At 45.7% G+C, this 13,210-nt stretch overlaps 1 protein-coding gene across 1 annotated transcript; it reads left to right on the plus strand.

Annotated features, from left to right (window-relative positions):
• The first annotated feature begins 4,551 nt into the window (after positions 1–4,551).
• On the plus strand, positions 4,552–5,510 carry LOC124672758 (glycine-rich protein 2-like). Its single transcript, XM_047208935.1, has one exon. The coding sequence runs from the start codon at positions 4,613–4,615 to the stop codon at positions 5,312–5,314; it is 702 nt and encodes a 233-aa protein (XP_047064891.1). The 5' UTR covers positions 4,552–4,612; the 3' UTR covers positions 5,315–5,510.
• The last annotated feature ends 7,700 nt before the right edge of the window (positions 5,511–13,210 follow it).

Here is a 13,210-nt window from a genome sequence, read left to right on the forward strand (position 1 = left end):
TCCAATTGTTGCAGTCCGGCACGTATGTGCACACGTATCCATGTGGAATATCCTTGGGTGGCTCATACAGGAATTGGTAATCGCCAGGATCACCTCCAACCTTGTAGACAACGTACGCCGGCGAACCTTGTTGCTGTGGAGCTGCCATCGTGTACGGCAGTGGTGGCCTGGTGTAGAACGGTATCTCTCCCTGATGAGTTCCTAGCGCAGGTCCTGAAGGAGAATACTGATGCTTCATGATTTCTTGCACCACGCGAAGCGCAACACGCTCCAAAGTGTTCACCAGGCTCTCAGAATGCCGATGTAGAGAATGAGCAACGACATAGTTAATTTCCTGCCGCAGGACTCTGGTACTTTCCTCCGAAGGGAGAGATAGATCTAGTCCCTCCAACGCGCCTTCGGGTTGGAACCCTTTGAACTTGATCCCGTGCGAACGGGTCTTCTCGAAAAAGACGATGAGATCGGCTTCGAAGATGGCCTTGAGATCATCATATTTCTTCTTGTGTTCCGCAGGCAGATCTTCGTACTTGACCGGTTCTTCCGCCATCTCGGATGTTGACGTGGTTGTTGCGGAAGAATGTCCCACCGGGCGTGCCAGAATGTGTTGCCTGCCAAAACCCACCGGCGAGCAGTGGTTAAGCAACACGAAGAGCCGGGAGGCTTCCAAGACTGCAGGGGGCCCTGGTCCCTCGACGTTGTCCCGCAAATGTTCCGGCACACGTCCTAGCGGTCGCAAGGGCGTGCCACCTGACCTATACCTAGTCAGGAAGGTGTTGAATTGCTTCGATTAGTTTCCTGCATGGCAGACACATAAACATTAAATACGAGCCATATCGGCTCTCAGGTTGCCCTGTGGATCGGCTCAAAGAGCCGATCGCCCCATGGCTTACGTCGGGTTAACGATGACATGGGGCTCCTGCTTGATCAATATAAAGCTAAACCAATCTACGACAGTGTAGGGTTTTCACCGCATAATCGGAACATCCTGCGCGTAGTTGAGCCTAATAGACACGAAAGATAATGAAAAACTAACCCTAGAAGAGGCCTAAAAAACCAACACCAAGTCAATTCCCGGAACATCCCTCTTAGGATTAACAAACCCTACCTTGCGTGCTACCGGATCGTTCAACCCGTTTGCAAGGCCTAATCATACAGATATTAAACTAATCCTTGAAGATTCAAGGAGCAACTATAACAGATTGGATCTACTAAATAACGAGCAAGCAAGGTGCTGCCCTTACACCTAGGTAGGTGTACGGGCAGCTAGATATCGTGGGGCAGCATAGCTAAGCAAGCATGTATAAGAAAAGCATCCATGCCAGCCCCAAAACACCTATGATAAGTAGTGTTACTCGCCATCAACAATGCTTCAGCACGAGCAACACCAGGTAACGAATAAACGCGTGCTGCCTAGATCGCAAGATGCGATCTAGGCAGCATGATGCTTACCCGGAAGAAACCCTGGAAAGTAGGGGTGGCGATGCGCCTGATTTGTGTTTGTTGTGAACGTGATTGTCCTCCTTTTTCGATAACCCTAGATACATATTTATAGTCCAAGGGACTTTCTAATTCGGGCGTGCACCTAACCATGCACGGGTTAAACTCTATCTTTTAATTCTAAACTAAGATGCAATCTACTATATTACAGATACACGGGCAATCTAGCCCAAACTCTTCGTGCAAGGCCGCTTTGAAGATGCTCCACGCGTATATCCTTCAAGCCCATCTTCACTTACGGCCCATCTCCTGATTTGGCCAAAATATGGTGATAACAAATACATAGCCGCACTATCAAGAGGGGCTTTCGGTTGGGTAACTTGATCACATCGTCTTAGGGAGCTCAACCCTTTGCATGTTTTGAATTCCATAAATCTTATTGCTTCTTGGTGTTTCTCTATGTGAGGTTCTCGAGCTTGTTGCTAGCTTTACAACAAGCCCAAGTTCATCGAAAACGGAATCCATATGCATCTTCTATTGCATTTTCAAGGCTAGAGGTTTTACCGGTCTCTTTTATAGATAGGTCAAACTTTCATGTTATGATTTTTACTCCGTGGGTGGACAGTGATGTTTCTATGCATAAAGTTGTAGGGCTTGTTGTTCTCATTCCAACAAGCCAAAGATCATCGAAATCGGAGTCCGGATGCAAAAGTTATCATGGTTTTTGTAAACCATGTTTTCATGTTTGGCCCGGTGGCGCCGGCTGTCTGACCGGCTCGTCCGGCATAGACCGGCTCCCACACCGGTGCCAACCGGACGGTTTCCAGGGGTCTTTCAGGGGCGCCCGGTCCCTGGCCCGGTCTGACCGGGTTTTCCGCCAGGCGGCCCGGTCCCAGGCCCGGTTTGGACCTGGCTACACGAAAATATCTCAGATCTGCTCCCAACGGTTATATCTCCCCTTGGGCTATAAAAGGGGCTTCTTCCCCAACAGTTTTCTAGGGTTCTTGAGCACGTTTTTGACCACCATTGTTGAACCTCTTGAGCTTGCTTCCTCTCCCTTCCCTCCCATGTTTCTTGCTCATTCTTGAGGGATCTAAAAGAGGAGATCTAGATCTACAACGTCCACCAATCCATTTCTCCTCTAAGTGAGGGGAACTCTTGGGATCTAGATCTTGGAGTCATTTGTTGATTTCCTCCATTGTTCTTCCTCTCTAATCTCATCCTAGCATTTGTTGCTTGGGTGGGATTTGAGAGTGAGGGATTTGAACACCTCTAGTGTTCTTGCTTTGCATCATTGCATAGTGTTGAGCTCTCCACCACGATTAGTTCGAGTGAGAGACCGTGAGCTTGTTACTCTTGGAGGGAAACCTCCTAGTTGGCTTGGCGGTTGGTGCTCCGGTGATCTCTTCAAGAAGATTGTGAAGAGGCCCAGGCTTCTCCATCGTGGAGCTTGTGAAGTGGTTGTGGAGCTTGCCATCTTCGGAGCGGAGGAAAAGCTAACCATAAGGAAAGGGCCATTATCCTTCGTGGGTGTGGTTCGGAGAATAGGGTGAGCCTTCGTGGCGCGGGGAATCCTTCGTGGGACCTCCACTCCTCCAAACGTGACGTACCTTGTCGCAAAGCAAGGGAACACGGGAATACATCCTCGTCTCCGCGTGCCTCGGTTATTTCTATACCCGAGCTCTCTTACCTTGTGATAGCCATCGTGCTTGAAGTACATATATCTTGCTATCACTTGTGCTACATATATCTTGTGCCTATCTTGCTTAGCTCTAGTTGCCATTGTTACACTTAGTTGAGCTTAGCATATTTAGGGTTTGTGCTTGTAAACTAAACGTTAGTTTAATTACGCATTCTTACAAGACAAATCTGCAAGAGTTTTTAATTGCCTATTCACCCCCCTCTAAGCGACATCTCGATCTTTCAATAGCGGATACCGAAGATCAAGTCTCAGACAAACAAAGGTATCGTGATACAAACGGAATAGTACTCGACGTTGAGGTTCAAACGATAAACTTATTCGTGTTTGCATAGGGACCGTTATGGTCTTCCGGAACCCCGATGGTAATTGATCGGAGAGTTGTCTCGGTTATGTCTACTCATTCCCGAACCCGTAGGGTGGCACACTTAATTGTATATGACGCTTTGGGATCGATTCGGTATTGTTAGAGAATAGGGAGAGAACACCGGAATTGTTTCAGGGAGGAATCGGAATAAGTTCCGGGGTCAAAGAATAGTTCCAAGACTCGCATATATGTTTGTTATTTAATTGGATGAAATAAATAAATAAATATAAAAGAAAAAATATTTTTTAAAAGGCCACCAATTGGTGGCCCTATGAGAGCGGCCAAGGGCCAAGGGAAAAGGGAGAAAGGCCCGACCTTATGGAGCCAACGCGCCCTCCAAACCTAACCCTAGCCGCCGGCCGGCTGAAAGGACACGGATGCCGCCTAGAGGGGGGGTCAATAGCAGGTATAAAAACTTTTACAATTATGGATTAACAAATGATCTACTGGACTAGAGTGAATGACAAAAAACTACCATAATTATGCTAAACGTGACAACCATGTAAAAGAGAACTACCGAAAAACACGTCAAATGGTAGGTGTTTATCACGTTAGGCACAATTGTGGTAGTTTTTTTTTACGGTTTTGCTACGTCTCAGTCAACCGAGATTTTCTTAAGTCGAAGTCACTTACAAAAATATGCTTTGAGTTGCATTTTTCTGTTAAAAAAGTGCAATTGCACTTTTCTGACAGAAATGTGCAACTGAACTGAGTTGCACTTTTCTTTGAACTGTAGTTGCACTTTTCTTAGTTGACTGAGACTTAAGAAAATCTCAGTCAACTGAGACATAGGGCACACCCTTTTTTTTATCATTCACTCACTGGACTATGATCCATGATGCAGAAAAAGGAACCACCTAACCAAACACGGTCAAAGCTGCCCCAGGCCCAGTTCGAGTAAGTTCTTAGTGTGTTGTTTTGTTTGGGCTTTGAAAAATACCATAATCATAAAATGATCCAAAATCCTGGCCGGCCCGGCCCAGCAGGCCTACCAGCTAGGGTATATAGAGACACAGCTCACCGTCTGCGGCACCACCTACCACTTCCTCCCTCCGCCTCCACACCGATCTAGGGTTTTCCTGCTAGGGTTTCTCCGGCGGCGGCGCAAGATGTCGGAGAGGAAGACGGGATCCGTCAAGTGGTTCAACTCCACCAAGGGCTTCGGCTTCATCACCCAGGAGGACGGCGGCGAGGACCTCTTCGTGCACCAGTCCGTCATCAAGGCCGACGGCTACCGCAGCCTCAACGACGGCGAGGCCGTCGAGTACGTGGTCGTGCACGGCGACGACGGGCGCACCAAGGCGGACGAAGTCACCGCGCCAGGAGGGGCCAACCTCCCCGGCGGCCCTCGCCCCAGCGACGGAGGTGACCGCGGGGGTCGCGGCGGCGGAGGCTACGGTGGCGGCGGCTACGGCGGCGGCGACCGCTACGGAGGCGGTGGCGGCGGGTACGGAGGTGGCGGTGGTGGCTACGGAGGTGGCGGCGGCGGCTACGGAGGAGGCGGCGGCGGCCGTGGCTGCTACAAGTGCGGCGAGGAGGGCCACATCTCCAGGGACTGCCCTCAGGGCGGCGGCGGCGGCTACGGAGGTGGTGGTGGCGGCTACGGAGGCGGCGGCGGCTACGGCGGCGGCGGTGGTGGCCGTGGGTGCTACAAGTGCGGCGAGGAGGGCCACATCTCCAGGGACTGTCCTCAGGGCGGCGGCGGTGGGGGCGGCTACGGCGGTGGTGGCGGCGGCGGCAGTGGCCGTGGGTGCTACAACTGCGGCGAGGAGGGCCACATCTCCCGCGAGTGCCCCAAGAAGTCGTACTAGGCGCTGCAACCAGTCAGATCTGACTCCGGTGGTTCCTTTACCTCCTTTACTCTGCAGCAAGTAATACCTAATCTATATTCGCTAGTAGTCGCGTTTCCTGTGTTGCTCGTATGAAGAAGACTGATGATCCGTGTGATGGGATCTTTGCTGTTGGATGATGGTTCCAGAAGAACTGCTGGTCTTGTGTTCGTTTCAAGTTACATATTTTGGTGTGTCTCGGTGTGGTGAGGGCACAGCCGGATCTATCTATATATCGGATGGACTAAGTAATGGATGAAAATTAGCATGCATCTGTGTGTTCATGGTGATTATTTCTTAATCAGTTTGCAATCTGTGTGCATGTTGGTTTTACAGAATCAGTTTGCAATCTGTTTGTGCATGTTTGTTTTCCGTTATCAATTTGCAATCTGTGTGCATGTTGGTTTTCCTGAATCAATTTGGAATCTGTGTGTGCATGATTGTTTTCCTTAATCAGTTTGCAATCTGTGTGCATGTTGGTTTTCCTAAATCAATTGGGAATCTGTGTTCATTCTGGTTTTTCTGAATCAATTTGGGATCTCTATCATGCAAACCAACATTTGCCTTTCTGCTGAGCGAGAAAGGAGGAATTTCTCTTTCAGAACCATTGCTTGCTAATTAGCTGTTCCAAGGGGCCTTGAAACAGCAGCAGTAGAACTAATCAAAGCACCTGCCTTGACTATCAAACCATGCATGCTCACCTCAGGATTGTAGAACAACATTTGACATCTGGTTGTGGGCTGCGAATGATTGGCAGTGTGTTTAGACAATTTCCCTGTTATTCATCATCACTTTACTTCTCTCTCTGGAGACAAGTCATATGACCACTTTTTTGCATGTAAATCTGAATTACTTGCTGTACACAAATCGTTCTGTTTGTTCACTGTACATTGAAGTTTGCCAGAGTGCAGTATGAACATCCAGATGCTTGGCTGTACACTAGTGTTTGGAGAAGGGACGAGCCTGTACTTCCTTACCACCTGTAGCAGGTCTTCGTGATCCATCAGAAAAAAGTGATAGCGGCATTTGAAGAATGGGTCAAACCATGCATGCCTGCCATGCTCACCTAAGGATTGTAGAACATTTGCCACCTGGTTGTCGGCTGCGAATGATTGACGTGTGTTTAGACAATTTCCCTGTTACTCATCATCATTTTACTTTTCTTTCTTCAGACAAGTCATAGGACAACTTTTGCATGTAAAACTGAATTACTTTGCTAGACACAAATCGTTCTGTTTGTTCGTTGTACACTGAAGTTTGCGAGAGTGCAGAATGAACATCCAGATGCCGTGGCTGTACACAAGTGCTTGGAGAAGGGACTTCCCTACCTCCTGTAGCAGGTCTTCGTGATCCCTGAAAAAAAGTGGAAGCGGCATTTGGGTCAAAACAGTCATTGCTTATGATGAGATGAAATACTAGTACAGATTGGTTTTGGAGCAGAATGGATCAAATATATATAGTTATCTGTAGACTGTAGTCTAACTCATCAAACTTTGACATATCGAATATTGATGAGTTAGGCACTTGCAAGTACGTTGTACTAAAATGTCAATCCAATGCGTTAATTGCAAGTCTTTTGCGAGATGAACTTAAAATGGTGCTCCCTCCGTCCTAAAATATAGGTCATCTAAGGATTAGTCAGTCCCTCCGTCCTAAAATGTAAGGCATCTAAAGATTAGTTAAAAGGTAAATCTTACTAACTTTGACTAAATATTTAGAAAATAATATTTACATTTATAATATTGAATACACACATAAAGAAAATATACTTTGTGGTGAATCTATTGATGTTGATTCAATACTGTAAATGTTTGTATTTTTATGTATAGACTTAGTCAAAATTTAAAAAACGTTGGCTTTCGACGCAATTTGTAGACGCCTTACCTTTTGAAAAGGAGAGAGTACGAATCGTTATGAAGCTATTCAAATACAAGACACTTTCATACCGTTGCAAAGAACGAAACTTTATTCATTCTCTTGGATGGAAGGTCATGAGCAACTCAAAACATACTACATCATAAATTATTATAAAAAAACTAAGTCTCTTCACTGATTCAGATGAAGGAAACTTCTCAATTAATAAATCACAAACAAATGATTTCCCTCAAATGTTTGAATTACCCTTACATCAATATATTTTGGAGCTAAAAATTTATGCTGAATCATAATCTCCCTTTCCAATGTAGTTTCACACCACCACTTCTAGTAGTACTAGGATTAGCAATTTTCACATCCATTTGCATTCTTCTTTTTAAACCGCAGCTGGATAGTCATCAAGGTATGTCTCTGACAAGAACATCACATTGCGACCACATCGCCTTCGGAGACCCGAAAGTGCACGAACGGTCGGGTCATTCCTCAAACCTGTTAAGAGATAGTATTTTCATTTTGACCGAGATGGTCTCCTTGCGGGAACCGTTGATCCTAGTAAAGTGGAGTCGGCTCATACCTTCTTCGAGCCCTTTTTCATCTCATTCTTAGTCAAATCCTTAGGAACATCTAAGGAGGCGGTACGGTTCCATCCAATCAACATTGCAGCCGGTGCGCCTTGACCAACACCTCTCTTGCCTATGTCATCTTCATCCAACACCTCATAATTCATTGGCAACCTTCCTTTCGCACTTGGATCGGTATTATGATTCTTGGCCATCACCGCATCAAGTGTGTTGATTGGGATAGTAGCTGTATCCCAAAAAAATTTATCCAACTCTGAATTTTTCAACAATGGTAGAGCATTATATCGCCAACTAGCAAGAGGTTCAGATCCATGGTCACGACCAGGAAAAACGGGTTCATTATATCACTACCACGACCTCCAACGTCCTACATACCACGGCCATCCATGTCACTTCCTCTTCTACCACGATAGCCTTGGACACCACCCATGGCGGAGCGACCATGCCAAGTCTCTCGATTAGCTTTGAGGAAGTCTCCCCACTTCAGTTTTCTCTTGTCAACACCCGGATTTTTAAGTCTGGATGCCTATTATGTCATTCATCGCAATCCCAGGAATATTATTGTTGCGAGACATAACAGTTGATACCATAAGTCATCATTCATTACAAACCGTCATTGTCTTACAAAAGGGGATCACATGATCCAATATTACACAAATAGTTGATCTATTGATCAACGAACAACATAGTAGCGGAAGCGTAACAGAAGTGGGCTATCTAGTTCCACATGCCAACGCTTGGCGTTAGGCGACTCCTAGTTGTTGTAGACATCCTGTTGACTGTCATCCTCAAACTGCTGCTCCTCTTCATATTCTGGCCATTTGAATAGCCAGGGACACAGCCGTGAGTACTTCAAAGTACTCGCAAACTAATACTAAGTAACTATGATCAATTTTAATAAGGGAGTGCTAAGCTCTAGTTTTATTTGCATAAAGCCGAGTTTTAGTTCACAAGCATTTCATAAAGACTAAGCATACGATAACTAGCTCAAGTGGGAACATTAGTGTCATTCCCACAACTCAGTTGTGTTTCAAGTTCAAGTCACCACTTCAAAATTCAACCATCCTTTTCAAATAAATTTCTAATGACGGAACAATATGGCCTTTCCAATTGTCCGTAACCGTGGACACGGCTATTCGAATAGTTTTACACTGCGCACGGGTTGCACACTTGTGCCACAACATTTGATTACATCCGTCGAGAGATAACTCGAATAATCGTAACTCGATGCGCGGATCATCAACTCTAACCTTTCACTTACACATCCTAGTATAGGCACCTCTCCCCATGAGCTTGGCCTCCCGGTGAAAACAAACCGTCAACCGGGGAGCGCACGGAGGCTTGGGTCGGACAATTCACCTCATTCACGTCATTTCACATTTCTCGGAGGCAGCCTCGGCATAACCCCTATGACGCTTGTTTAGAGGGAACCCATACTAAGACATATAAACTTCTAGTTAGACCCTACCCATAATCAGGTATTGTGGGAGTGCTGGTATATTGGAAAGGTATCGCATCCAAACCCAACCATTAGTTTTGAACCAAGTCACCAAGTCATTCATTTCATTCAAGTCATATTCATCTTCAATCTTTCAAAGTCATTTCATATCACAATGTTCCCATCTAGAGTAGTCAATTTTAGTTATTTAGCACTAGCCACTAGTCATGAGGGGTGCTAACTTAGCTTGATTGCCATAGACTAACTTTGATAATATTGTTCTACTCTAGACCAAGTGAATCATGAATCAAAAAGTACTTTGATAAATTAAAGCAATAAAACTTGAAAGCAAAAGCTTGTAATAAAAACTGGGATAGGTTTAGTAAACATAAAGTAAATGGTGGGGTGCCTTGCTCTTGGAGAGCTTTGCACTTTGCAAGGGTATTAGCTTGCCTTGGGTGGTGTACTGATCAAAGTGGTCTTCCTCTCCCTGGAAGTAGATCTCCTCCTCCTCGGTGTACTCCTCGGTACTAGCGTCTAAATACGAGTATAATACACACCATCACCACACAAAGCTTAAATACTAAACTAAGCACACACATGAATCACTCCTACTAAGCTATCATAACAACATGCTTATTAGGTGGGTTGATTTAACTTTATTCTTAAGAAAAATAATTTCCTCTCATTATAAAAATTAATTTATGTTTCTATTTATTTCTTGAGAGAAAATAATTTCCTCTCAATGAATCTTATTAATATTTAATTTTCTCAATTAATATCATATGACCTAGGTTGACCAAAGTCAACCTCTTCATAAGTATTATTTGGGAAAATGATTTAAATGATGTACATCACCTTATGCCTTTTAATAACTCGATTAATGATTTAATATCATCAACTAATTTAATATGGGTTTAAATTGACCATGGTGTCTACCTCATATTAACTTAGTTGAGACAAGATTTAAATGAGAGAGATGGTCTCATACATATTAACAAATGATAAGTTTATTTAAAATGCACTAGAGATAGCCATAGGGCCAACTTTTAAACAAAGCCAAGATCATACAAACCACTATGCAATATTTTTACATATTTAGATAGATATGGTGAAATATGATTTTTGAGAGTTGGTTTCAACTTAAAAGCATTTTTATTTAATTTTTAATAATTAATTGAAGTGGAAAAAGGCCCTGCCTTGTTTATTTTGTCACATTTATGCTACAAATAATCTAGGGTTGGGACCAGTGTAGTTTTGTAGATATTTTCACAAGGTTTCCAAATATATAAAATTTGTCAAATTTGGTTTAGTGGATTTTATTCTATTCAATTTTGAAAACAGCATCAGAGAGTAATTAATGAAATTCGAAAATTCCAATTTGAATTATTGGGCTTAGGCGGGAAAATAAACGGGCTGCACGGGGGAAGAGGGAAGTGGGCCGGCCCGGTAGCGCGCCCACGCAACGGGCCGGCCCGACGGTGTGGGAACCACACGTCGGTGTGTTTAAAACACCGAAACGGTATGTGGATGGTGAGCCGTTGGATCAGAGAGGGATCGGACGAACGAGAGACGTCGTCGTCTCCGGCGAGAAGGGCTTGCACTGGCGGTGGCAGTAGGGGGTCGGCGGCTCACCGGCGGCGCGGCGAGGGTCGGTGAGGCGCGGAGAAGACGTTGGCGAGGTAGAGGAAGCGGCATCGTAGCGGTTTCGTCTCCAGGGGTGGCCTCCTTCGCCGGCGAGCTCCGTGTACTGGCGGCGGCGACGAGCTTGCAATTGGGGCAGCGGGGTGGCTAATCGAGTGAATGGAGAGGTCGAGGAGGGGTGGTGTGAGGAGAAGAAGCGAATGGTGTGCTCAATTTGAGAAGAGGGCGCCCCTTTATAGCAGCGAGAGGTGGCCGGGCGCTCGGATGATGTCGTCGTCGGACGACGGTGCTACAGCGGCGGTGATGGACTGGCGATGACGCAGGCGTGCAGGCGACGTCCTGGCGGTGACGCAGCGCTTGACGGTGTTGAAAAAGAGGGAGAGACGAGCTCTGGCGCGTGACGGGAGCGGCCAGTACCGTGGCGGACGTCGGCGACATGGGCGTCGGCTACGGCGTTCCCGCGGACCAATGGCGGTGTCTGGGCGGCTCACCGTGGCGTCGTGATGCGTTTGGCGCAGTGGGTGAAGGCGGGGGGCAACGGAGCTGACGGTGCTGCTGGCGGCGCTGCGGGCGTGTCTGTGGCGCTCGCCGTGCACGCTCTGGCGCGCGCGTGCACGCCTGGGCACGTCTGGGCTTCACGTTTCTGGTGCACGTGGTGCACCATTGGCACGATCCTTGCGTCCAGTAGACTCAGGAGAGTGTGGTGCACATGAATGACAAGGTTGGGCGTGTTGGAAAAGGCTAGAGAGAGAGAGAGCATGTCCATGTCCATGCCATGCCACGACATGGATGATCTTGGTCAAATGATGAGGATTTAGTGTACCACTTCTTGTCTTCTCTGCTTGGCAAGGTGTAGAGGGTCAAGGGGAGTACAGAGGATGACCTAGGTTGGATGGTGGAGGCCAATACCCACTTGGTTTGTTTGATGTGTGGAGTTGGCAGGGTGATGCTCACCAGGTGTTTGATGAAATGCCCGCAAGAACAAAATTTTCGAATTTTTGAATGAATTTTGGTGGGTTGCAATCATATATTATTTGCAGTAGAATGGTGGTGGTGGTGGTCAAATTTGCATGGTTTGGCAAAAATCCAAAATGCACATGATCTTTATTTTCAAATCTGGTTCCAACTTTGCTTGATGAAATCTTTGAATCCAGAAGGAATTTGTATGGGGTTGCTTGGCAGTGCATGGCTTGGATGAGGTGCAAAGGTTTGACAAAATTTAGTTTAGAATTTTTGAAATAACAGGGCTCAAAGTAGGCATCAGGTTATAAATGTCAAAAGTGACCATTAGTGCATGTGAGCTCATATTTCATTCAAATTTGATTTGATTTGGGTTTCTTTGATTCTAAAAGTGATATTATGTGTTTAGTACCCATTTACAACTAATGGTGCAAGACATTATGGCCTAGATCACTTATTTGCAAATTTGGCCAAATTCATATGTGAGTGTGTGATTCTATTTTTCCATTTCTTTTGTTCTTTTATTTTTCTTTCTATTTGGTTGATCAAGTGATCATATGTTAGGGTTTTACCATCATGGTTCACTCACAAGCAAACCTCATGGCAATTACTCACTTAACACAATAATCCAAGATGAAAATATGCATAGCACTTGTGTTGTGAAAAGTTTTTGTTGGTTCTAAATTTTGGGTTTTGGAATCTCTCTCTTTGTCTCTTTATTGAATTTTTGGGATGTTACAAACCCTTCCCCCTTACAAAAGATCTCGTCCCGAGATCTTAAAGAAAAACTAGGTACTAAAGAGATCTGGGTATTCCTTCTTCATGTCTTCTTCTCGCTCCCAGGTAGCTTCTTCTTAAGTGTGATTGCTCCACTGAATCTTCAGGAACTTGATACTCCTGGTGCGGGTGGTTCTGTATGCTTCTTCCAGGATGCGAATAGGTACTTCGCGATACGTCAAATCTGAGTTGATGTCCACCGATCTGTGATCAATATTCTTGAACACTTCAGTCTTCTCCGGTACTTCCAGGCACTTCCGGAGCAATGATATGTGGAACACATTGTGCACAGTCGCCATTTCTTCCGGTAGTTCCAGTTGATAAGATACTTCTCCTCGGCGACTCGGAACTTTGAAGGGTCCGAGCATATCGGGGCGCGAGCTTTCCTTTCAGCTGGAATCTTTGCATTCCTTTGAGGGGTGACACTTTGAGATAGACAAAATCTCCAATCTCGAAGGTCATCTCTCGGCGTCTCTTGTCGGCATAGCTCTTCTGTCTTGATTGCGCAGTCTTGAGGTATTCGCGGATCTTGTGCACCTTCTCTTCGGCTTCTCGAAGAACATCCGGTCCAAAGACTTGGCTTTCTCCGACTTCCGACCAGTT

This window comes from Lolium rigidum, chromosome 1 (assembly GCF_022539505.1).
Source record: "Lolium rigidum isolate FL_2022 chromosome 1, APGP_CSIRO_Lrig_0.1, whole genome shotgun sequence".
Lineage (NCBI taxonomy): Eukaryota > Viridiplantae > Streptophyta > Magnoliopsida > Poales > Poaceae > Lolium > Lolium rigidum.

Coding starts and splice junctions, on each gene's coding strand:
- LOC124672758 (XM_047208935.1), top strand. CDS start 4,613: ATGTCGGAGAGGAAGACGGGATCCGTCAAGTGGTTCAACTCCACCAAG.